Source organism: Madurella fahalii (assembly GCF_045866475.1).
Source record: "Madurella fahalii IFM 68171 DNA, scaffold_4, whole genome shotgun sequence".
Classification (NCBI taxonomy): domain Eukaryota; kingdom Fungi; phylum Ascomycota; class Sordariomycetes; order Sordariales; genus Madurella; species Madurella fahalii.
Genome location: NW_027263974.1, coordinates 5,031,686 through 5,056,715, shown reverse-complemented (window position 1 = coordinate 5,056,715; position 25,030 = coordinate 5,031,686). Strand labels below are relative to the sequence as shown.

At 48.5% G+C, this 25,030-nt stretch overlaps 4 protein-coding genes across 4 annotated transcripts; all 4 read right to left on the bottom strand.

Moving 5' to 3' along the window:
• Window positions 1-12,438: 12,438 nt before the first annotated feature.
• MFIFM68171_08439 (Putative fungistatic metabolite) lies at window positions 12,439-12,886 on the bottom strand (the record flags this gene model as incomplete). Its single annotated transcript, XM_071063859.1, has 2 exons — window positions 12,439-12,588; window positions 12,638-12,886. 2 exons carry the CDS (start codon window positions 12,884-12,886, stop codon window positions 12,439-12,441), a joined length of 399 nt encoding a protein of 132 aa, XP_070919960.1.
• A 2,486-nt stretch (window positions 12,887-15,372) lies between these two features.
• On the bottom strand, window positions 15,373-17,079 carry MFIFM68171_08438 (uncharacterized protein; the record flags this gene model as incomplete). Its single annotated transcript, XM_071063858.1, has 4 exons — window positions 15,373-15,547; window positions 15,615-16,114; window positions 16,173-16,964; window positions 17,023-17,079. The coding sequence occupies 4 exons, from the start codon at window positions 17,077-17,079 to the stop codon at window positions 15,373-15,375; spliced, it is 1,524 nt and encodes a 507-aa protein (XP_070919959.1).
• A 3,573-nt stretch (window positions 17,080-20,652) lies between these two features.
• Window positions 20,653-22,069, bottom strand: MFIFM68171_08437 (uncharacterized protein; the record flags this gene model as incomplete). The annotated part of the gene is made up of 2 exons (XM_071063857.1): window positions 20,653-20,926; window positions 21,039-22,069. 2 exons carry the CDS (start codon window positions 22,067-22,069, stop codon window positions 20,653-20,655), a joined length of 1,305 nt encoding a protein of 434 aa, XP_070919958.1.
• A 919-nt stretch (window positions 22,070-22,988) lies between these two features.
• Window positions 22,989-24,993, bottom strand: MFIFM68171_08436 (uncharacterized protein; the record flags this gene model as incomplete). Its single annotated transcript, XM_071063856.1, has 5 exons — window positions 22,989-23,271; window positions 23,333-23,710; window positions 23,759-24,121; window positions 24,227-24,470; window positions 24,570-24,993. The coding sequence occupies 5 exons, from the start codon at window positions 24,991-24,993 to the stop codon at window positions 22,989-22,991; spliced, it is 1,692 nt and encodes a 563-aa protein (XP_070919957.1).
• Window positions 24,994-25,030: the final 37 nt, after the last annotated feature.

Sequence of the window (25,030 nt, the reverse complement as noted above, 5' to 3'; positions counted from 1 at the left end):
CTTCGGATAAATAGTAAATGATTCCCGATATAAAGGCGTGGGCTACCTTCTGTTCGTACGCTGTCGATACGGATCGATTCTGGCTTTGCCTATTCTCCTGATATTCTAGATCAGCTATACGTGCAGTCCAAACGGTCGCCCTTGATTCTGACTTACGGAGACGGCGGGCTGGTGGTAGTGGGGCGGCGTTAGATCAACGGCCCAATATCCGGCAGCGGACCGATAGAGAACCGGGAATGGAACCCCTTCGTGACGGATTTTGGGCGACGGCAAGAATGGTGCCCCGAGAAGTTGGGCTCCCATGGCTAGCCACCAAGAGAGGGGTTGCAGGCTCTCTGTAGCTGCCGGACGACCAATGACAACAGTCGCCATATTATATCTGCGACAAACACAGCTGAATGAAGGAGCAGAGGGTTTCATGCGAGTTTACCGGTCGCGTTCTCCGTAGGCTTCCAATCGCTACAGTCGTCTGAACTGCAGAAGATTCGAAATAGTCGGATACTGCCCCGCAGTAGGGCGGAATGGACAGGACCCTGTGTATACGCGACTTCGCCGACGCGATGGCGACGCAGGCGATTGCGCGTTCCAGTACGGCATATTGACTGGACCGCCATAGATACAAGGTAAATCGAGGAGTACAACTGATGGACGACGGACACTCCGTCAGCCCGAATTCCCGGTCATCGGGCTCCGTCCGCGCCGTTAGTTTATAGCGCCGGGGTAACTCATTCGCATTCAAGGAACGCTAAGGAACTATGCTCTACTACCTCGCAAGTCCAGAACCACTCTGCACCCCGTTAACGATCCCAAAACCCCTTACCTCCGAACGTATTCCCAATCTGGATCCCAAACTCGCCCTTCGCCACCACCGTCTCTACTAAGTTAATCGTCTGATCCCTAATAAGGATCTCACGATATACGGCTGCCTCGGTAAATACATTGCCGAGGTGGCCCCTTATACGGTCCTCCATCCGGACATCCTTAACGGAGTTCCTTCCCGCAATCGCATCGATCTACTATACAGCCGCATCTGATAGAGCCGCGTCGATTCCCCCCACCGTATCCTTAAGCATCGTCAGGCTTTTTTCGTCCTCCACTTCTTCGATCTCGATCCCGGCCAGCTTATGATACACGGTCTCGACAGGAAAGGCCTTCTCCAGCTCGTCGACAAAGCCAGCGATTTGGTCGACGATTTTCTCTAGGCTTTTCCCGTCGTAGAGTGCCTATACCGTCTTCTTTACCAGGCTTATATCTTTCTGTCTCCGACAAGCGAGATCTTTTAGTCGCCTATACAGCGCTCGCCCGACCGGCTTCATATCCTTGTCCTCAAATACCACCAGGTCCTGCTGGTCCGCAACAAGCTCATACCGCTTCAAGGTTTTTTAAGCGGACTCGAAGAGGAGCACGATTTCCTCGATAATTGATTGCACCAATTGAACCGACTGGTCGGTCGGCGCACTAGAACGGAATCGCGGGTCGTCGTTGATCTTAACCGCCTCGTCCCATCGGCCTAGGCGTATCTTCGTAATGTCCAGTCTGAGCTGGTATCTCTCAAAGTCGCGCTCAAAACAACGACCGAGCTGGACATACTAAAAACAGTCAACCCAGTTGTTGAAGAGGCCGGCAACGCCTAAGGCGCCAGTAACGATCCTAAACGGTTCCGCCATAGTATGTTGACCGGTCGTGGCTATAGGGGAAGAGGGGAAGATGAAAGCTGATGTCCTACTTGCGGCTGAGCGTATCTGGTTGGCGCTGGAGGCGGGGCACCTGCAGTCCGCTTGATCGATACCCAACTTGAGTACAGGCAGGCCCAACTTGAAGATCGTATAATCATCGCCTTAAACAATCCGCTACGTCCGCAATCAGCTCAGGTCACTACATACCGAGGCGAGAACACGTCCATGCCAGTAATATTTACTACTAGTCTGACACGAACGACTTCCTCTTGCTTTCTACACCGACGCAACCTTTGACTCGACGTACCAGTACCGTAGACCATCCTCACGGCGAAAGCACCCTGGAACCACCGCAATCGTTGCTTCATACAATCCAACCACTTCGTCGCCGCCACCATAGCAAATCATGTCGGTTCACTACATGCCGGAGGGCAGGCACGCGTCCACGTGGGCAATAATTACTATAGTTTGAGCGACATCCTGCCGGCCGTACACGAGGCGGCCTTCGACTCTTTCGCCGAACAGAGCAACGCACCATACCATCCTGACACCCGAACCGAGCTCCTCCGTCATATCAGAGACTGGGCAGACGATCCTCACAGCGAGAGCATCTTCTGGCTAAACGGCATAGCAGGAACCGGGAAGTCCACCATTCTCGAACCGTAGCAAAGGCATTCGCAGACAACAGCCTCCTCGGCACAAGCTTCTTCTTCAAAAGGCGTGAAGGAGACCGTAGCAAAGCCATCTTGTTTTTCCCTACCGCTGCCAGCCAGCTTTTGCACAGAATACCTGCCTCGGTGCCTTTCGTCAGAGAGGCCATCGATACCGACCCTGGCGTTGCCTGGAAGGCGCTAAGAGACCAGTTCAAGAAGCTCATCCTGCAGCCTCTTGGCCGCGTTCACCACGCTATAGCAATTATGATCGTCGTTGACACTCTCGACGAGTGTGACGGGGACAAAGACGTGAGCGTAATCATCTACCTACTAGCACAAGAGGTGCTCCACTCCGCACGTTTAAAGATCTTCATTACCAGCCGGCCTAAGTAAAAGGCTGGGTATTAAGACAGGAGTAGAAGACATCGGTCAGAGGACTTGACTTGACAGAAGAAACGCAGCCGCTGATACGACTTTCTTGTATACAAAGAGCAACACCGCCAAGTCGTTCGAAGTCGCCGCTACATCAATAAGCGCAAAGATGGTGACCGCAAACGCGCCCTATCCGGCGCACTGACGGGGTCGTTGAGGCAAACGTATCTCCGTAACGTACATTATAAGCGAACGGTCCACATAAGCGAACGGTCCACATAAGCGAACGGTCCACTTTCCAATGCGACGCGCTACCCTTGCACTCAACACAGATTTTCTCAACAACCTAATATACCTCCTACTTCAAAGGAAGCCAGGCTAATCCTAGCCCTTAACGCTCTTCAAAATAACAAAAACCTAAACCTACGAAGTACAGCAAAGGTCTACAACGTCAGCTATACTACTCTTCGCAACCGTCGTAAGGGCCGGCCTATACGACGCGATATTCTAGCCAACTCGTGGAAGCTTACGGATCTCGAAGAGCTGACGATAGTTCAGTATAGAGTTGAACTATCTGAATGTGTATTCCCACCTAGACTGAGTGGTATAGAAAATATGGCTAACTAGCTACCATGTATACGCGACGCACCCGTTGTCGGCAAGCTCTGGGCCTACAACTTCGTTAAATGCCAGTGTAACGAGAGTCTCCAGACGAAGGTCAGGAGGACCCGCCGAATGATGCTGGATGATATCACGATACAGGATAGATAAGAACCCCGTGAGGGAACTCTCTTACGCAGGGCACTTCTGATCCGCAAGGATCAGTCTCTGTGCAATTGATAGGAGGCTGTTCACGAAGATATCGCCCGCTGGTCCAGGTCTTTTCGGTGTCAAGACATCGTAGTCCATCTCCCTCAACGTGTTCCCAGAACAACCCCTTTACAATTCTGATCCTTCTGTTCTACCGTTGGCCGAGATAGCACCTACAATAAGTACCTCCCGTGAGCTAGGAGCAGAGTCTAGTCCAGGGGAAAACACCCCCCAATCACCTATAAATCCTATATGCCTTTATCGGTCGGAATCACCAGGATTTCGACCTCGTATATCTTCGCATACCCTTTCGTACTCCCAGGTTCCGCGTCAAGCTCCTCACTATAATAACCTGTTGGAATCAACCCGTCTTCGGATACAGTAACTAGAAGTGCTGAAACAACTACGAGAATAAGAAGAGGGTTTGTTTTGGAAGCTAGGTATCTTACCAGGCGAATCCTTACCGAAACGCAGGCGATATCGTTCTCCTTTAGCAGGTTCTAGTAACCATAATAAGGACCGAAAGGCGATTAAGGTAAAGCATCTAATTTAGTTCCCTAACAATACTATCTATCGATACCGTTTAGAATAGCTCTAAGATCTATAGCGAGTATTTATAGGAGACCCGAAACGGTTTAAAACGGATATAAACCGGATCCTTTTCGCCTTAGATCAAATAGAAGAACGTCCTTATAATCGATAGTATAGTCATTGCAATAATCTTCCGATAGATATACGATAAGAGGCCGAAAATGACTAGAAAACGTTTAAAGATTGGATACTGAACTATATTCAAGATCTTATAGATCAAGAATCTACTATTATAAAGTAGCTTAATGATATTAAGTAACGGGAAAACTAGTCTCCCTTAGACTTTTATTAGTATTTGGAATCCCTTAAGGTCTAATTCCCGAAGTAGGATGAAAAAGCTTGTATTCTTACCTTTTATACGAAGCTTTCGTCTGTAATTAGTAACTATATCAACTTATATATCTATAATAAGCTAGATACTTAGGAAGAGATAGTTAAATTTACTACCTAAATTTAGTATAGTTTCTAGTATTAAAAACTTTAGAAAGCCCTTAAGTATTTATTCCAATATCCTTTTTACTCTTCTCCTTTATCGTATTCTTCTCTAACCTATAAATCGTTATTTTATTCTCGAAGAGTATTATTATCCTGTTATCACCAACGAAATATATAGTCAACGACGCTATATACGAAATCTAACGACTACCCTATATCAACTCTATTTCATTTTAATTAGCTAAATCCTATAGACAGTTAAAGAAATCCTTTAACTTATTTTATTTATAGTAGTAATACCTATTTCGCTAACGACTACCTATAAAAGAGAGTATTAGTGAATAAAGCTACTAGGTACCCCAGTCGCCGAGGTAGGGGATTGCGTTTAAATCGGCGGGGAAACAGTAGATACCGGCGGATATGAACCCCGATTACGTTGGTAAAGACGATGTACTAGGGGTTCCAGTTAAAGAACGAATATACACTTCTATAACCTTATTAAACTATATCCCTAAATCCATTATAGTTGATCTCGATACTAGAGTAGAGATTGATATTGTTAGTCTAGAGTTCGTAAAGTAGAGGAAACTCCAATAGATCGGGATGTAATTACCCTATATTTGGTTTATAGACTATTATATCGTTAAAGTATTTAGTGTTTATAAAGTTCCTTTAGAACTAATAGACTATTAAGGAATTACTAAAAGAATATACATTTCTTATACCGCTATCAATTACTCCCTTATTATAAACAATTCCTCTATTCTTCTTAGGATACTAAGTTTAATATCCTATAAGATCTTATTATACCTAGAAGGGAATTTATAGTAGTTTATAACGGAATTGGAGTATATTCGGATTGAAAACCCGAAGAAATTCTTAAAATATATCGAAGAGAAGCTTGTATTTTCTCCTTAATACAGTACCTAGACGTGCCGGAGATACTTTTTCCGGAGGAGGAAGAGGAAAATACCTCCCGAAAACCTAAAGATATCCCTCCTGAAATCTCAGACTTTATAGATGTTATAAACTCTAGTAACGCAGATATTTTACCTTCTTTCAAAAGTATTGATTATACTATTAATCTACTCCCTAATACTGTTCCTCCTATTAGACCTCTTTACCCTCTATTACGATATAAACTTTCGATTTTAGAGGAATATCTACATGGAAACCTGGCGAAAGGCCGTATTCGCCTATCCTAGAGTTCAACTGTAAATCCTATCTTGTTTATCCTAAAGAAAGATAGTACTCTATGCTTATATATAGATTACTGTGGATTCAACTGGATAACGGTTAGGAATCGGTACCCTTTACCGTTAATCTCAGAACTTTTAGACCGAGTATCCGGAGTAAAGTATTTTATAAAGTTGGACCTGAAAGAGGTATACTACCGGATTTATATCCGAGAAGGAGACGAATGGAAGACGGTTTTCCGTACTCGATACAGTCTATTTAAGTATCTTGTTATACCTTTTAGCCTGATAAATACTCTTACGACCTTCTAAAGTTATATTCAGACTGCTTTAGGCAGGCTACTAGACGATTATTATATATATTATTTAGATAACATTTTAATTTTCTCCCTAGACCGGGAAACCTATACGACTTACCTCCAACAAGTCCTGGAACGCCTGGGATAAGTATAGTTATACTACAAGCCTAATAAGTATTTATTTTATTAAGATAAGGTAGAATTTCTGGGTTATATTTTGACTCCCGAAGGTGTCGGTATAGATTCGGTACGAATTCAGACTATTTAAGATTGGCCTGAACTATAATCCTATCGAGATATCTAAATTTTCTTAGGATTTTGTAATTTTTACTATCGATTTATTCGAGGTTATTCGGAGATTGTATTACTATTAAGTAATTTACTAAAGAGGTTATAGAACGGACGAAAACCGGGAACCCTCCGGTTAAAAGCCGAAGAGCATATGGCATTTATACGGCTTAAAAGAGTATTTCAAGATACACCAGTTTTATATCATTTCGACCCCGAACTCCCTATTATTATTAAGATAGACGCCTCTGACTTTATAATAGGAGCTATCCTGTTATAGGTCCCGAAAGGGGGCCGAAAACGTTCTATTGTATTCTAGTCGGTAAAGTTTTCTGGACTGACTTAGGACTATAGAACTCCTAATAAGGAGATAATAGCTATTATAGAAGCCTTTAAGTATTCGCAATACTATATTGAAGGGAGTTATTATAAAGTTACTGTGTTTCGGATTATAATAACCTATAAAGGTTTATAAAGTAAAACCGATTAAACGGCCGATAGGCTAGATAGTATATATATCTAATAGGATTTGATTTCACTATTAAGTATCAGCCTAGGAAGCGAAATCCGGTTAATAGCCCTTCGAGAAGATTAGATTATAAGGATAAAGAACGTCCTAATAGACTCGAGTAGATACCTACTTTTAAGAGTAAAATTGCTTAGGTAAACCGGATTAGAAAGCTAATCGCGGAAAGAAATAAGATTGCCTATTATATAGAAGAGAGTAAATTAGCTTGTATAAGAAACTCTGGCAAATCAGCTAGTACTCGGGTCGGAAAGACGACTATAGAAGGGGTTAAAAGAGCTTACTGTATACCAGAGAATAGCAAAGATACTAGTATATAGGACCCTAGCAAACTAGCTAGTTAGAAACCCGAAATAATAGATTGTCCTTCAGAAGTTACTATAGGATTGCTAAGTATTTACCTACTAGGACCTTAGGATTACTAAGAAGCCGATTAGCTTAGACGGGAACAGATTGTTATTCGTTAATATACAAGAGAGTATGTTCGACTGGAAGCGGTTTATACTGCAGAACCGTCGAAATCTATAAGAGAATTAATCTTAGAGCTATAAATTACAGATCCGGTGACTCTAAAAATCAAGGAAAGGCTGGTAAGTCTAGTCCGAAACTAGAGAGTTTCGCCCGAATAGGTATTTAGATACGAGTAAGAACTGCTATATTAAGGATAATTGTTTGTCCCGGTAGAGTAAGCTATTAAATAGGAGTTACTCCAGCTTTTTTATAACGATCTATTAGCGGGTTATTTTGGTATCGAAAAGACTCTCGAACTATTATAAAGAAAATACTTCTGGTATAGTATAACTAAAGATATTAAAGACTACTACAGAACCTGCTATACCTACTAAGTCAATAAGATAAAACGGTATAAGCTATATAGATCGCTCGAATCGTTACCGATTCCTATACGACCTTAGAGCGAAATCACTATAGACTTTATTATGGGTTTTCCTATAGTGAAGAGTCCTAATAGCTCCGAGGAGAATGCAATTCTAGTAGTTATCGATCGGTATACGAAGATAAACCGATTCTTCCTAATATCTACTACTATTACCAGCTAAGAATTAGTAGAGCTTGTTTATAAAGAGATTGAACTCAAGTATAGCCCTATTGATAGTTAGGTTAGTAATCGAAGTTCTGTTTTCATATTATAGTTTTAGAGCGATTTGTATTACCTGCAAAAGGTATATAAGCGGCTTTCGACCGCTTTTCACCTATAAACCGACGGGTAAACGGAGTAAGTAAATTAAATACTTATTCAATACCTCTGTTACTTCGTATACTAAAACTAAATTACTTAAGTAAATCTCCTCCTAGAAGCAGAATTTGTTGTCAATAGTACTGTCAATTCTATAACTAAGATAAGTCCCTTTGAAGTACTGATAGGTTATCAACCTCCGATTTCCTACCGTATCGAGGGCGATATATAAGAGAGGAGGATACCTAATGCAATTAAAAGAATTAAAAAACTTGCTGAGCTAAGAAAATAGTTAGAATAAAATTGGGTTGAAGCTATAGCAGTCCAGAAATGATATTATAACGAGAAGTATATAAAAAAGGAGTTTAAGAATAGAAGTTTGGTATTGTTATCAACCTGGAATTTAAGATTTAAGTTACCGAGGAAATTGGTACTTAAGTTCATCGGTCTATTTTATATTCTAAACCGAGTCGGATCGTTGGCTTATCGTCTAGTACTCCCGGATAAGTACGATTGTTTATATAATGTATTTCCTATATCAATGTTAGAACCGTAGTATAGCCGAAAAGGAGACGATTTGTCTGTAATGCCGATACCAGACTTTAAGGACGACGGAAAGTAGGAAGTTAAAGAGATTCGAGACAAGAGAAAATTCTAAAGTAAAACCTTCTTTTTAGTCAAATAGGTAGGCTGGCCTTCGAAGTATAATCAATAGATGTTAGAGGAAGATATAACGAATATATTAAAGTTGGTATTGCAATTTCGAAAAATATATAAAAACCAGCAAAAGTATAGACGATAAGACGTTAATTAATATCTACCTGTATTAAGCTATGTCCTGGGGTATCCCAAATATCAACCCCAACTTAAATAAAAGAATAACCTCCTAAAAACGATATGATATTCAAAAAATTGAGGTCGGTACTAACACTAAGTCCGGAGTTACCTCTATCCAAACCTGCTAGGCATCCTCCTCTATATTAGCGGCGACCTCCTCCTTTACTATATTAAGGAAATAGCGCTTAGTGCCCGACCAGCCTACGAAACTAATGTCGCTGAGCGATAAATGAGTAGTAGACTGTACCTCCTAGGCATGTACCTCGGACTCGTACTACGAAAAGTCAGCGACAATGTAGCGGAAATATGGTAATTGAGACTGACCTCGATATTACAACCGCGGTTCCAGCTAGGGTAGGACGACTACTATAGATAGAGTTGGCTATAAGAAGTAACTAGGGAGCAATAGGCTATATAAGCTTACTGTCGAAATATCAACGACTTATATACGAAAATAAGCCGAAAGATAATACTTACGGAAGACGGCTTAGTAGTACCAGAAATACCGAATTAACAGCGATAAGCAGTTTCGGCAGCATCGAACGCCCCGACCAGGTCTTTAGCGGCGGCAGCGATCTTCTTACGGCTGCGGCGCGAGAGAGCAGAGATAAGAAGGTGATTACCCTCCTCGTCGAGTTCGCCTTCGGTATCCTCTACACGATAGTCGACAACGGCACGAGCCACGTTAATAAGAATTATAAAGTCGATAGAGTCGCTAACCATTCCAGCTACGGCCTATAATCGTCAGTAAATCGCCTATCAATCCTCTATAAATCGAATACGAACTTACCGGAGTATATAACTCTTTCTTTGCATTGCAATATAAGTAACGCGACGACATAGACTACTCGAATAAGCAGATAATAGAGAGAACCTCGCCGGAATAAGGGTTAGCATTCTTAAGCGCCGAACGAATACATTTTATACACGGAGTAAGTTCGGCAGTAGGGGCGGTAAGGACGTCCATCGTAATGGAAAGGTAGCTAAAGCGATGCTGAAAAGAGAGAGATTAAGAGAGAGAAAAAGAGAGGGAGGGGAGGACAGAGCAGGTAGCGGACTATACGCAAGAGCCGGACGAAAAGCGAGCGAAGCGAAACGTATAGAAAAGGGCCTAAAGAAAGAAAAGTTTTAGAAAAGGTAGGAGAGGAGAAGGGTATTTATACCCGAAGAGAAATAGCTAATATACGTCTACAAATTTGTAACTATATATAAGCCTTGCGATTAAGTAGTCGTATAATCTTTATATATTTTAAAGTTACGAGGACAATATATAAGTTCAGATAGAAATCCGGACGATTCGGCTGTAATTCGGATCTCAGGCCCGAACCGGGAAAGTGGGACCTCGGAGCCGCGAACCCCACTATAGCCCGACAACCGGCCGAACTTTTCCCGAAAACCTCCCGACTATAAGACGACTTACTCCTTACCCCAAACCATCGTTTCTCCTTTCCTACTATACAGCTCGTTAGAGCAGATGGACTATAAGGTCCACCGGTTCAACATTTATCTATTTACACGGCTATGAACAGCACTCGACGTACACCTGATATCCACCCGATGTCATCCTAAGTCTTACCCCCTAAGTTCAGACTATCCTCAGCGGTAAGGAACCTGAGGACAGGTTCTACAGAGGGGAGGATAATTTGTAACGAGAGTCTCTAGACGAAGGTCAGGAGGACCCGCCGAATGATGCTGGATGATGTCACGATACAGGATAGATAAGAACCCCGTGAGGGAACTCTCTCACGCGGGGTACTTCTGATCCGCAAAGATCAGTCTCTGTGTAATTGATAGGAGGCTGTTCACGAAGATATCGCCCGCTGGTCCAGGTCTTTTCGGTGTCAAGATATCGTGGTCTATCTCCCTCAACGTGTTCCCAGAACAACCCCTTTATAGCCAGTTAGAGCTCCGGACACGTTGGACACGTCGGTACGACTACCAGAGGGCCAAGTACGAGGATCCAAAGGTTATTAGCGAGTGGTTTGCACTCGTACAAGATATTAAGGCTAAGTACGGTATTATAGATGACGATATCTACAACTTTGATAAGACTAGGTTTATGATGGGAATTATCTCTGTAGGTATAGTCATTATAACCTCCGACGGCTATAGCAAGGCAAAGCTAGCCCAGCCTGGCAACCACGAGTGGGCAACAGTGATCTAGTGTATCAATGCCCTTGGCTGGGTTATCTCTCCCTTCATTATCTTGGCCGGGCATTACCACCTTACTAACTGGTACCGAGAGTATAACCTTCTAACTAACTAGCATATTACGACTACCGATAATGGCCTAGATTGGATCAAGCACTTCGACTACTACTCAAAATCTCGGAAAAAGGGCATATACCGGTTGTTGATCCTCGATGGCCACGAAAGCCATCACTCGACTAAGTTCGAGTTCTACTACAAGCAGAATAATATCATTACGCTCTATATACCTCTACACTCTTCCTATAAGTACTAGCTACTTGATATTAGCTGCTTTAGGCCATTGAAGCAAGTATACGGTCGCTAAATCGAGGACGTAATACATATATATATCAACCACATTAGCAAGCTCGAGTTTCTCTATACCTTCCGTAAGCCCTTCTTTGCTTCTATAACAGAGAGTAATATATAAGGTGGCTTTTCAGAGGCTGGCCTTATACCGTATAATCTAGAGAGGGTGCTTTCTACCCTGGATATACAGCTTCGTACACTAACACCCCCAGCCTTACAGTCGAATACCGTACAACCTTAGGTTTTCCAGACACTATATAACCCCCGAGAAGCCGAATTGCAGTCAATACTCATCAAGGCTTGCATTACCAACTATCAAAACAGCTCTCCAACTTCGATATTAGCTGCTGTAGATCAACTTACCAAGGGTACAATAGCTGTAATACACCAAGTTGCTCTTCTACGGTCAGAGGTCTCTTCGCTCCGTAAGGCCAACGAGGCACTAAGCAAACGCCAGAGAGCTAAAAGAACACGTATACAGCTTGGGGGGTCACTTATTGTACAAGATGCATAGGATCTACTGGCCCAGAAGGCCATGGGTGGGAAGGTAGTGGGAGATATACAGCTAGAAGGCAGTAGTATAGGGGGGGGGGGGGGAGGTCGTACGAAGGTTCGGTGCTGTGGTGTGTGTAGCTGTCAAAAAGGGTTGTGTCAAAAGGGTCAGGAAGCTGGATCCTGGATCTGCAAAACACGAACCCGGATCAGTGTGATCCGGATTAGTGCGACTCGGATAAGTGTGATCCGATCTCTCGGAGACCCGTCAACCCGGGTCTCCGTAGTCCAGGAAGTTGGGAATAAGAAGGAAGTTCACCTCTGTTAGACAAGGAAGAAAACAAGACATCCTCAATTTTCGATCCTGAATTTCCATTCTAAATTTAACTCCGAACGTTCAGAGGTGCTATGCATCCGACAGTAGCAAGCCTGGCTATAATGCGCGTACTTGCCGGGAGGCTGCAGAATCCTCAGATTCAGCTGTTTCTAATGCAATTATCGTTGGTTCCTAGTCGTTGTGTTGCAATTGCAGATAGTATTTGTAGGGTTGTAGAAAGTGGACTGTTCGCTTATATGGACCGTTCGCTTATATGGACCGTTCGCTTATATTGTACGTTATCTGCGCCACAGTCTTGGTCAGGATTCCCGGGACAGGCAAAGTTGCACTCAGCGGCTGCAGTCTCAGCACTGCCGGCGTTGATGGTGTTGCCACAATAGCACTGCGGACGTTAGATATTGAGCAGCACAGGTGATGCTCGGTGCACGTACCTCTCTCCCGTATTCAAGACCAAAGTACTTGAAGCCCTCGCAGCCAGCGGCGCACTTCTCGACTGTCAACTGGTCATCGAACAAGGCGGAGTCGGTCAGAGCCCTTTGATCTGTCGCCTCGGTATAGCATCCTGAAAAGTCGTAGCCGGGGATAACGGCTGCAGCGCGCCATTTGAGGGCGGCGTGGATGGGAGAGGCGTTTACCCCAATGGCTGAGAGGAAAACAACTGTGAGGGCTGCGTTCTGCATCGTGGCTATGAGCAACTCGATGCTTGCTGAACCTCGTGATAACAAAAAGCAAAAGGGTAGCAGTTAGGTTCCTCTTATTATAACGTAATCCATAAGCGAGCAAGCCATACAAGCGAGCAAGCCACTTTTTGACGCGACCCCCCACCTTTACACAAAACATCAAATTCCTCTACAACCAACAATAGCAACGCCTTCGTACGAGGCCAGGATGAACCTAGCCGTTAGAGCTCTTGAAAAGGATCCAAAGCTTAGTATCCGAGCTGCAGCAAAGATCTACAAAGTTGACAAGGATACCCTTCGATGCCGACGTGCCGGTCGGCCTTCACGACGCGATATTTCAGCCAACTCACGGAAACTTACGGATTTAGAGGAGCATATAATAATTCAGTATATAACTGAATTATCTGCACATGCATTTCCTCCTCGGCTTCGTTTTGTAGAAGATATGGCCAACCGACTGCTACGCGAACGCGACGCACCCCCTGTCGGCAAGAACTGGGCTCACAACTTCGTCAAACGCCGACTAGAACTCCAGACGCGTTTTACGCGTAGATACGACTACCAGAGGGCCAAATATGAAGATCCAGAGATTATTCATAAATGGTTTACGCTTGTATATAACACTAAAGCCAAGTACGGTATCTTTGACGACGATGTGTACAACTTTGACGAGACCGGCTTTATAATAGGTATGATTACCACTAGTATAGTAGTTATCACCTCTGACGGCTATAGTAGGGTTAAAAAGGCCTAGCCTGGTAATCGTAAGTAGGCTATAGTTATCCAAGGGGTAAATGCTCAAGGCTGGGCTATTCCACCATTCATCCTCTTAGCTGGGAAATATTACCTTGCTCATTAGTATCAAGAATACAACCTTCCAACTACCTGGTACATCGGAATAACCGACAACGGTTGGACTACCAATGAGAAAGGTCTAGATTGGATCCAGCACTTCGATTCCCATACAGCAGCTCGTACAAAGGGTAAATACCGACTGTTAATCCTTGACGGCCATAAGAGCCACCACTCCGACCAATTCGAGGCCTACTGCCAAGAACACAGTATCATCACGCTTTATATGCCTCCGCATTCCTCACATCTAGTCCAGCCACTAGATGTTGGTTGTTTTGGGCCGTTGAAGAAGGCTTACGGCTATCAAATCGAGGAACTTATACGTATGCATATCACACATATTACCAAATTAGAATTCCTTTATGCGTTTAGAGAGGCTTTTTTTACCTCCTTTACCGACAAGAATATCCAAGGAGCCTTTGCCGGAGCTGGCCTTATACCGTACGATCCAGAAAGGGTGATTTCTAAGATGGATATACGGCTTCGAACTCCAACTCCACTACCCTCACCAGATACAACATTACCTTGGCTATCTCAAACGCCACACAACCCCCGAGAGGCCACCTCACAGAAAGACTTTATCAAAGGCCGGATATCCAACCACCAGGGCAGTTCTCCGACACCAATGCTGGCTGCCGTAGACCAATTGGCTAAAGGTACAATGGCTGTGATGCACGAAGTGGCTCTTTTGCGTACGGAGGTCTCGGCACTACGAAAGGCCAATGAGGAGCTTAGTAAGCGACGGAGGGCTAAAAAAACACGTATACGGCTTGGAGGGTCTCTTACCGTACAAGAGGCACAGGATTTACTGGACCAGAAGGCTGTGGATGAGCAGTTAGTCCAGGAAACACGGCCAAATGGTGGTGGTGCAGGGAGGGTTCGTACGAAGATTCAGTGTTGTGGTCTGTGCGGCAAGCCTGGCCATAATGCACGTACGTGTCAGGAGGCTGGAGAATCGTCTGATTCATCGATTTCTAGTTCAGTTATTGTTATTTCCTAGTATTGTGGTTTGATAATTGTAGATTGTAGTGGTAGAGTAGTGGAAAGTGGCTTGCTCGCTTGTATGGCTTGCTCGTTTATGGATTACGTTAGACTGATGTTTAAGTACCCATATGAGAATTGAATCCCTATCACTGCGGCTGATAGCCAGACTATACGGTTCTAGACTCTCGCGGCATAGGATTGAAAGGGCGAAATGAAATGTGGTCGACGCTCGGTATAGTACCTGGTCTCGACCACGCCCAAAACGATAGCGCAGAAATAGACGGATTGACGGGGTTGACCACGCGAGCTTATGGCAGCTGAAAATACATGACAGGCCACATTAACACAATGGTCGCTCAGCCCGAAAAGATTTTCACAAAACTGTGACTGTCTCGCTCATTCCGCTAAGGGGGTGTTAGACTTCCAGTATTGACCGAGCGCTTGGAAATCGTTTTAGGCCTAGACCTCACTACATTCGAATTGGGTTGTGAGGAGAAGCTCGCATAACCCATTGTAGTGACCCAGCTCCGGACCCGTTAGGCCATCGGCTCACTAAACCATAGCCCTATCCGTGCGGCTGGGACAAGCAGACAGCAGTCACTCTCACCCCATCCTTGCGTCATATTCCGCTCCACTGTCCACATTCTACCTCAGGCTCGAAGCTTGGCGCCCACGACAGGCGTCAGCCGGACATTGAGCGGCTTCTTCTCCCAGAAGGAGAACGCTCGCTGCTTCTTGATCCAGTCTTTGTCCTCATTTACCAAGCTCAGGTCAAACTGGTAGATCAGACGGGCAAAGATGAGGCGCATTTCCGCATAAGCCAGACTGTTCCCAAAATCTCGTCAGCATGGTGTTTCGCTAGTAGCCCAAGTTAGTGTCAGTTGCGACCTACTTTCTTCCCAGGCAGTTCCTCGGCCCTGTGCTAAACGGGTTGAAGGCATCCATGTTGTCCCTCATGCTTTTCTTCCCGCCCTCGGCCGCCGAGCCATGAAGAAATCTCTCGGGCTTAAAAGCCCACGGGTCCTCCCAGTGCAGGCTGCTATGATTTACGGACCAATTCTGAACTTCAACTATGGTTCCGGGTGCGACGAACTTGCCAGCAATCATGGATCCCCCTTCGGGCGCCTCCCGCGCAAGACTGTTCAAGACGGGGGGATAACAGCGTAGCGCCTCGCTCATGCACGCCACAAGGTACGGCAATCGGTCAATGGTCGAGAGGGAAATCTCGTCGGCGCTCTTGTACGCCCCGCGCACCTCACGCTTGACCTTTTCCATCGCGTCAGGGTTGCTGAGAAGGAGGTATGTCACGCCGGCGAGCAGCGTGGAAGTCGTCTCCGAGCCCGCCACGACGAGAACCATGGCGTTAGACTCGAGCTCGCGGTTCCCGAGATTCTAATCTCTTGTTAGCACAGTTCTCCCCTCGAAAAAATGGAGCGGGGGCCGGCCTTGCCCATTCATCCTTGTGCTGAATCAGACCCTCAAACAAGTCATCTTTCTCCGTCTTCTCGTCGAGCCGGTTCTGTAGCAACCTCCCCAATTCGGCGAAGAATTCCCTGGCGAGCGCCTGCAGCCCGCTCGTCAGGAGATCAGCAACCCGTCTGAAGCCAACGTAGTACAGCGCAACGAGGATCCCGCTGGGCGCCAATCCCTCGTTGTTGAGCTTGACAAAGAGGTGGTCTTCCTCTTTCTCTAGGCAGCCGAAGGAAAGCGCAAACACGAGATCAGAGGCAAGATCAAACGTCGTCCAGGTGAACCACTCGACCAGGTCAACCGCCTCTTTGGCAGCTGCTTTGGCAGCGAGCTTGGACATCAATAGATCAACGAAATGCAGGATCCTCCCCTCTTGCGAGCGCAAAGCCTTCTCGCTAAAGCCGTGGGCTAGGGCCTTCCGTAGGCGGGAGTGGTCTTCGCGCCCTGCGTCTATGATGTTGGTTGCTGCGCCCGGCATGAGGGCGCGGTAGAAGGTGGGGCTCTTGGGGTGCTCTTCTTGCCCGTTGGCGGCGCGATGGCCGTACACATCACGCCAGGCACGTGGGTCGACGTATGACAGGTGGTTGGGGCTGAGGCGGACGACGGAGCCATACTTCTCGTGGAGGCGGTGGGCATACTGCGCCGAGTAGCCGGTTGCCAAAGCCCAGGCGTACCGGAGGGACGTTGCGCGGTTGAGGAGAGGGCCGGGGTACGAGGCCAAGGGGTGAAAGAAGAGGTTGTAGAGAATTGTCGAGACCGTATAGAGCGCTGCCTGTTCAAGAGTCGGCGTTGGTGCTCTGAGACGGCTTTGTGGACTCACTAGCACTAACCAATCCCCCTGCCGCATACAGGTACGTCTGACTTGGCACAGGGCCGAGATACTCCATCTTGGCAGACTTCGAGCTTGAGAGCAGTTAGTACGAATTCTGGTGGAGCTCTTGAGAGGAGAAGGAGATGCTGTAACGAGAGCTTCCCCGCTACTTTATGTTGTAATTGGCGTGGTCCCTGCTAGCACGTCTGCGGTGTGCGCCCTCAGCATCCCGCAATCCGCGGGATCCGCACCGCCGGCGTGCATCCCTGGTCGGCGCTCATTTGTGGGGCCGGCCTGAAACATCCGAGCTTTCGGATCGAGCGCGCGGGATCCGTGAGGCAAGTGTTCAGTTTCGCCCAAGATACAACAGCCTGGTTGTATAAGACGAATCTAGGCAGACCAGATTTTCGTTTTTTGTTTGTAATCCTGAGTGAGCTGTGGCTGATTTGTCCTAAGTTAGGGTGAGCCCATAGAGACTCAGTTCTCGACCCCGGAGCCTACATTTTGTCTAGCTAAGGTACCGCGGGTTTCGTACCTTTTCCGCCGGCAGAACATTTACGCCGAGCATCAGGGACCCAGTTCTCAACCGCAAGCCCAGATCTTGTTTCTGCTACTGTACCTCAGGCTTCGTACCCTTTCTGCTGCCAGAAATTACGCTCGTAGGGTCTCGCCTCAGGCAGCTTGGCCCTGTCAATCCGAATCTCGGAATTGCTTCCTCTCTATCTTCACATAGTATATCTCACTTTGCCTCAATCTTCCCCCATCATTGATTGATTGCCTTCGCACGCGCCTGGTCAATTGGCCCGCGCCGCGACAGCCACCCTTGCGCAAAGCAGCTGCGATCGCGAGAGCTTGGCCAAGCGAACCCTCAATAGCCACCCGCAGAGGCTTCTCTGATGGCAGCATTGACCGCAGCACTCTCCAAGGCGACAGCGGTATCTGAAGCCACAATCCACCCCCTCAGAGGCAACCCCTACATAGGAGCATAGCAAGGTCGACAAGGCACTTGCCATAATAATCTTGACGACGACGGGGTGGCTTCGCCGTTGCCGGACATAGAGGTGTCGCTGCCGTCGAAAATGGGCGATGTCTCGAGACCTGAGATGCTTGTGTTAGCCCAATCCCTGTACTGAGATGTCAGCAAGTGCTTGACGCCATATTGGGCAGGGTTTCTTACCGGCTGGGCACCCTTGAATCCGCATCCAGTCCGCAAGGTCTCTTCATACACAGCCAGGTGTAGTACCTGTGCCAGGACATAAAAGTTCCTGTCTAGTGGATTGTCATGGTCTTGGTTGATGTGCACTGCGACGAAGTCGTCGTAGCGCGTCGTTGCGCCGGGTACGAGTGACGATGGCCGGGTTAGATCGCAGACGCTTGACGGCTTTGTTGTAGTCCAGCTTTCTCGGACTTGCTCAGTGTGCCCCTGTAGGGTTAGAAGGACCCGATTCAGCACTGACAAAATCCTTACCATTCTCTGCGGATCTGAAGTCGATCCAGAATGCACCCGTGGCCTGTTTGGGAAGTGCTGGCACCAACAGCTTCCCGGGTTTTCTGCCAGGGCGGCCTCAGCGAGCTGTCGGATGTCCTTAGCCGGGTTCAAGTCCAAGGGAAACTGGATACTGGACCAACGGAGATGGCGCGCCATATGCCCCAAGAGCAGCGAGAATGAGGATTCCAAGACTGGCTCGCATATTATCAACTGACAAGTAAAAGTTACAGATATACCCGCTCGAGGACCCGCGGCGATGAGACAAACAGCAGCTAGGAGGACGGATATATAGGTACCCGACCAGAAGAGGTAACCAGGCTGGGCATATCCCGGGGCACGCTCCGCGTCAGCCGTTACATGACTACTGGCATGGTCTGGACCACTCGTTCGCCCACAGACGTTTCCATGACCCAGCCCAGGTGCCAGCAATCAGACATCAGTTGCTACTAATATGCGGCTCACGAAATGAGCACGAGAACCTTGCATGAGACATTTAGTGACTGGATGGCTCGGCAGTGCAAAGGGGGCAGTCTCCAAGATTCACACACTCGGAACTACCATTCCGCGGTTCGGGATGGTCGATGTAAGGTGATGTACAGGTTGTCGCAGGTTCCAGATTGGGGAAATGCTCGTCTTGGCAGATGACAAATTCAACCCTGCTGAGTAGGAAGACGATTTCGGTAGGGGATTTTAATGATTTCGTATCTTGGTTCATATGTAAGTTAGTAGGGTCTTCAGACCGTAGGCAGTGAACTCTTTCGTCAGATAATAGGGTATAACTGATTACTTAGCAGGAGAAGGGGGGTTATCTGTCATTATCTAGACCGTATAGCCCAGCGCTAGCAATTCCGAAATGCTGGTGACATCATGACACCAAGCCAGACACCACCATAACCTACTTAGGCCATTATGATGTCTAACTAGGCGTCATTATGTTACCAGTATAGGTAGGTACCGTTGCCAGTGCTAGGCGATACGGTCGGGGTATGGCAACATCCATGACCAAGACCACCCCTGTCTTGACTAGGTATATAACAAATCCGGGCTAACACGTTGTAGCTTGGTTCGAGGCCAATAAGGCCTCCTTGTAATCTAGGGCCGGGTTTAAAAATTCTTTAATCCGTCCCTCATATGGCTGGCAGTATGTTATTAGACTTGTGTTGACTCACTGACCAAAGGTAAAAAGCCACGTATTGTTAAAATCATAAAAATAAACCCCTAAACCTCAAGGATGTAGAAATTATGCCGCTCCCACGGGATCTATTCACTCACAATTGCACAAAGTAGAGCGCTCTATTGGATTGCGAAACCGCAGTAGTCCAAAGTACCATAGAGAGTAACAAACGCCTCGGTTCAGCTCATATCTTGTCCCACGGCATCGTCGGCGTAAGCGTACCCCACAAACCGATTATTCGACACCATGTCGTCGAAGGGGGGACGACGGCGTCGTTGCGTCGCTTGGTCGCCGCCAGCACATACGATTCCCTCCTTGGCAGCTGCTCCGGAACACCCCGGCCGTCATGCCCCCCCGGCCGCCATGCCCCCCCGGCCGCCATGCAGGGGTATTTCGAGACTCTTCTCGTAGAAACGCATCAAGGACATCACGGTGTAGAACGATGCCCTGACCGCAAAGCTCATTGCGCTTTCGGGCGCGCTCCAGCGAAAGAAGGCGGAACCGCAATTGAAACGGAGGGAGGAGAATGCCGAGGCAGAAGCCATTGCGGCTCTGCAAAGCGAGAACGAGGACAGAGATGGAAAGCTGAGCACTTTTGGAGAGGATGATTCGTTACCAAGCCTTTTGTTTTTTTCTTTGCTTTTTTTCTTTGACAATGCTCTATCTTGCTAGACTGCTTCTTTTCTGATGTGTCTACTATTTCACCTCCGCACACAGCCCAAATACACCGCCATGCCTCTCAAAGCTGGAAACCTAACCTAGAAGAGAACGGGGAGGTGGTGGAGCCGAGAAACTTCAATCACACAATGTACTACACATCACTAAGCCTGGACGCCAGTGAGATGCTATCGACATCCGGAAGTGCTTCTCCAAAAAGAATCATGAGCAGTTGGTCATCGATACCCATGATATCGCGAATGACTGTATCCCCAGTTCTCCCAATACAACCATCTGATTAATATCTAAGTTGACAAGCAACTTATTCTTTACAAAGTCTTCAAGGCCTCGAGTGACGCTTGCACACGGGTGTTTAGGGACGTAACCCTCTCTTCCGTCTTAGCCGCTTTTCGGTACACCAACTCGCACTGCACCGCATCGGCCGACGTCTTGAGATGGCTCATCAGTTTTTTCAGTGCGGCCAGCTGCACAGCCAAAAGGCTAGACACGACCAACTCCCATTCCTGCGACGAATCGACCTCGTACTCACCAAACAACACCGCCTGCCGCTCCACCAACGGGGTGTCTTTTGTTTGGGACAACCTGTTGTTGTTAGCGCCAGCCTCGTTTCCCGCCCCTTTATTTTTTTCCCCACAAAAGAAAACGAAGCAACGAAAACGTTGTCCAAAAAAAAAAAAAAAAAGGGACTACTTACCGTTCGATAACCATTTCCCCCAGCCGCAGCAGCCTCTCAGCCAAAAAGGTTAGCAGGGTCAGGTTCTCGGGCCGGAAGCGGCAGCGGACACAACGCAGCATGGCGTGGCCAAACTCGACGGCCTCCTTGTGCAGGGCCAGGTGGGCATCGAAAAAGCCGGTCGTGGCGGACTCGAGCTCGTGCACGAGAAAGGCAACGTGCTGCAGACATGAACATTCCGCCGAGGGAGGAGGTCCATGTCCGCCACCGGGGACGGTTGTAATATTAGCAGTACATGTAGGAGGAGGAGGAAGTGGTGGTGGTGGTGGAGAGGGAGGAGGAGGAGCAGTGGCAGGTACGGGCACGGGCACGGGCACGGGCGCGGGCGCGGGCGCGGCCATGGCGAGCACCACGGCTGTTGTCGATGCCGCCGATATCCACGATGGTGATAGCATGGCTGTGTCGAATTGCGATGGGGTCCCTGGCGCGAAGTCGCTCAGCCAGTACTCGATGGACGGGGATGCGCTGTCGACGGCCCTCGCCGGCCCCTCGTCGCCCCCGTGCCGTGACCCCGGTGTGGCGCACAGCAGCATCGCTGACGGTGTCGGGTGTGACACGGGCACGAAATCGGCGTCCAATTGTCGTTGTTCAGGTTGTTGTTGTTGAGGTTGTGGTGATAGTGCTGGTGGTCCTGGTGGTGCCGGTGGTGGTTCATGCTGGCGCTTGGGAGGCTCTTTTTGTTTTGTTTGTTGTGTCGTTTTCATATGGCTCAAGCTGGCGGCATCCTGACCTTGTTTCTGGCGGCTCACCTCGCTCCGACGCCGAGGCGACAACCGCTTGTTCTCGCCGCGCTGCGCGTACACGCACGGCTTGGACAAGGTCCGACACCGACTGCACCCCAGGCCCGCTTTCTCGCCTGAGCAGCGGATCTTTTTCTCGCGACAGCTCTGGCACGCCTGCTGGACGAGCGGGCGTGCCGTGGCGGGGTCGACGACTTGGGTCGTGAGCACATCGTTTTCCGGGTTTGCGTCGAAGCGCCATGTGCCAAACATGATGTTTCTTTTCTTCAAGTGCTAGCCCGACCGAGAGCAAGTATAGAGCGATGCGGACGCGAGCAAAGGGTGTGGCGTCTTCTGCCGCCGGAACTGAGAAAACAAAGGTTCTGACAACCTGGAGCCTACTTAGTAGATATGCCTGACGGCAAGGCTGTGCTGAGACCAGACCGCGATGGCCCAAGGGGGCCATGCTCGGCTTTACTACTGGATTTATTACTTGTACCACCACCTTCGCACTGCACTCTCGGTTCGCTATTGTATTCCTTCTTCGCAATAGCGGGCGGTTAATTGTTTGCGCGCGCCGTGGTGCGGCACAGCCCTCAAACTTCCAGCGAAGGTAATATGCATACAGCCGTTACTTGGACACCTACTTCCAACGGTCCGGGCCCACGTCCAGGGGAATCGTACCATGGGGACCATGGAGCGAAGGATGCAGTTGGGGGAGCATATTGCATGCTGACACTCTGACCGAGGAAGTACTGCGGTGCAACATCAAAAGAGGATATAGTACTAGTGCAAGCTGTCGTGTCACGACAACGCAGCCCTGTGAGGTTCTGGCACGGATAGGATCGGAGACATAAGATAGCTAAGGTCTCTAAGGTACGGTACCCCGGTGTCATTTTCGCTCTCATAAAAGCCCATGTCAAAAAGTTGGGTCACATCAGAGAAATCACACCTAAACTCACCAACTTTACATCACCTAAACAAGACTTCGCCAGGCACTAAAAAATCCCAGGAAATTCTAGTAGAATGAACTTTGCCGAGATATTCGATCAGTCAAATAGTTCGCATTTCTCTGAAGTCAGTAGTAACTGATCCTGGGTTGAATCTCGCTGTGTCGCGGGTCCCATACAAACTCCTGCAAAACTGTGACCCAACTTTTTGACAGGGACTGATACCAAGCTGGGGAAAATAATCACGGCTTCATCCATCTCCCGATCCCGCGTCGGATTCGCACCGGCGTCGGCTCAGCTGGCTGCTGTGCACCTACACCGTAGAAAAAAGGGTCCATCTTGGGCACCCAGCCCTCGGCCACCTCGAGCTCATAGTAAGCCGCAAACACGGTCACGCCGCCTATCATCTCCTGCTTGGCAAGATGGCGACCGGGACACATGACGGCGCCGCCGCCGTAGGGCATCCAGATACCCTCGACGTGGTCGGTGCTGAAGCGATCTTTTTGGGCTTTTCCTTCTCCGTCGCTATCTTGACGTCCTTGTGTTTTTTTGTCTCGGCCGTTTCGTCCTCGTCCAGAATCAGAACCTCTCAGCCCAAAACTCAGACACCGGACGCTGGCCGCCCGCCGTGAGCTCGGCCCACGCGCCCTCGTGGTAGCCCACGTACCCGCTGGGCAGCGCAATGAAGGCGCCGTGCTCGAAGTTCCACGGCCCGTGACGGAACACGCCGCGCTCGGGAATGCGCGTCACCATGAGGGAGATGCGCATGCGCAGCACCTCGGCGTAGATGGATTGCAGAAGGGGCGACGACAGGATGGGCCCGAGGTCGAATGCCATGGGAGACTGCCCTGGGAGCGACACGACGCCGGATCGGAGTTCGGGGAGCACCCGCGCGAGGAGGGCGCGGTCTTTGTACACCTCGATTAGGTTCCAAAAGGCCATGAGGATGGCGTTGGCGTTGGCGCTGTGCTTGTCAGCATCTTTCCATTGGTCGCAAAGGGATACGACTCACGCCATCAACAGCCCCAGATCCTCACTAGCCAGCCCATCGTCATCCATAATCCCCGTGTCCTGCCCCCAGCGCTGCCGCACCTTGAGCCAGACGCTCCCCCAGTACTCGTCCCAATCGGGCGCGTCATTGCCGCAGTCGCGGTAATCGGCATGCGCGCGCGCGAAGGCGTGCCATTTCTTCATTGCCGCAATCATCTTATCGCGGGCGGCGTAGGCGCGCAGCACCATCCACCGCGGGTACGACTTGCCCAGCATGGGGATGACATCGATAAAGGCCCAAAAGTCGGCTTCGAGGGTAGGATTGAGGCGTATCAGGTGCGGGCCGAACAGGGCTGTAGTGGCGGCGGTGAAGACGCGGGATCTCCTGTCGCCTATCAGTCTTTCTTTCTCCTTTTTCCTTTTCTCCCTTTGTTTCACTACTATTGGACAAAGTTTGGGGCCAAGGTGCTAGCGAACGTGGTCGACATACCACCACGGATAGAAATCGGCTATGGCCACCCATTCGCCCGAGTCGACCGGGTCGTTGGGGTTGGCCACAGCGAGGGCCTCGCTCAACGACGACACGTAGCGGGCGCCCAGGTTCCGGAGACTATCACCAACAAGATACTTGGCCGAGGAGGCGTGCTGGTTGTGCCAGATGCGCTGGTGCTCGGGGACGTTGGTCCCGGGGATGGGTGTCGGGCTGATGCCACTGACGTTGCGGCGGTACATTGCTGTCATATGTATTTAATATTAGCAAGGCACTTTTAAGAAATATGGATCAAGAAAACACACACACTAAAAAAAAAAAAAAAAAAAAAAAAAAAAATCACGCATCACATACTGCGGCGTCCCAAACACTTTCTCCATCACCTCGGCCATCAGCAGCTTGTTTGATGTGTACTTTGTCGACCGCAGGATCGCACTGTAATCAGCCGGCTTCATGATCAGGTTGAACTTGCCGGTCCGACCCAGCAGCTTGACAGTGTAGGGCTTGTCGTCGCCGTACTTTGTCTGCACGCGCTTGATAAACTTCTCAATGTCGACGACGAACTCGAGGGTGCTACCAACCACCGGCAGCCAGTACGGCACCGTGGGCGGAGCGCGGCCATTCTTGGTGCTCCTCGTGGCGCGCAAGTAGGCAATGCTGGTGATGAGGTATGTCGCCGCCGCGATGGCCAACGGCACGACGGCGACCACGACGGGCCAGTTGCCGAGCACGTGGACCCGTACGAGGGCGGTAATTTCGGTGATCATGGTGGTTTGCTCGGTCGACGCAGCGTTCTGAAGAAAG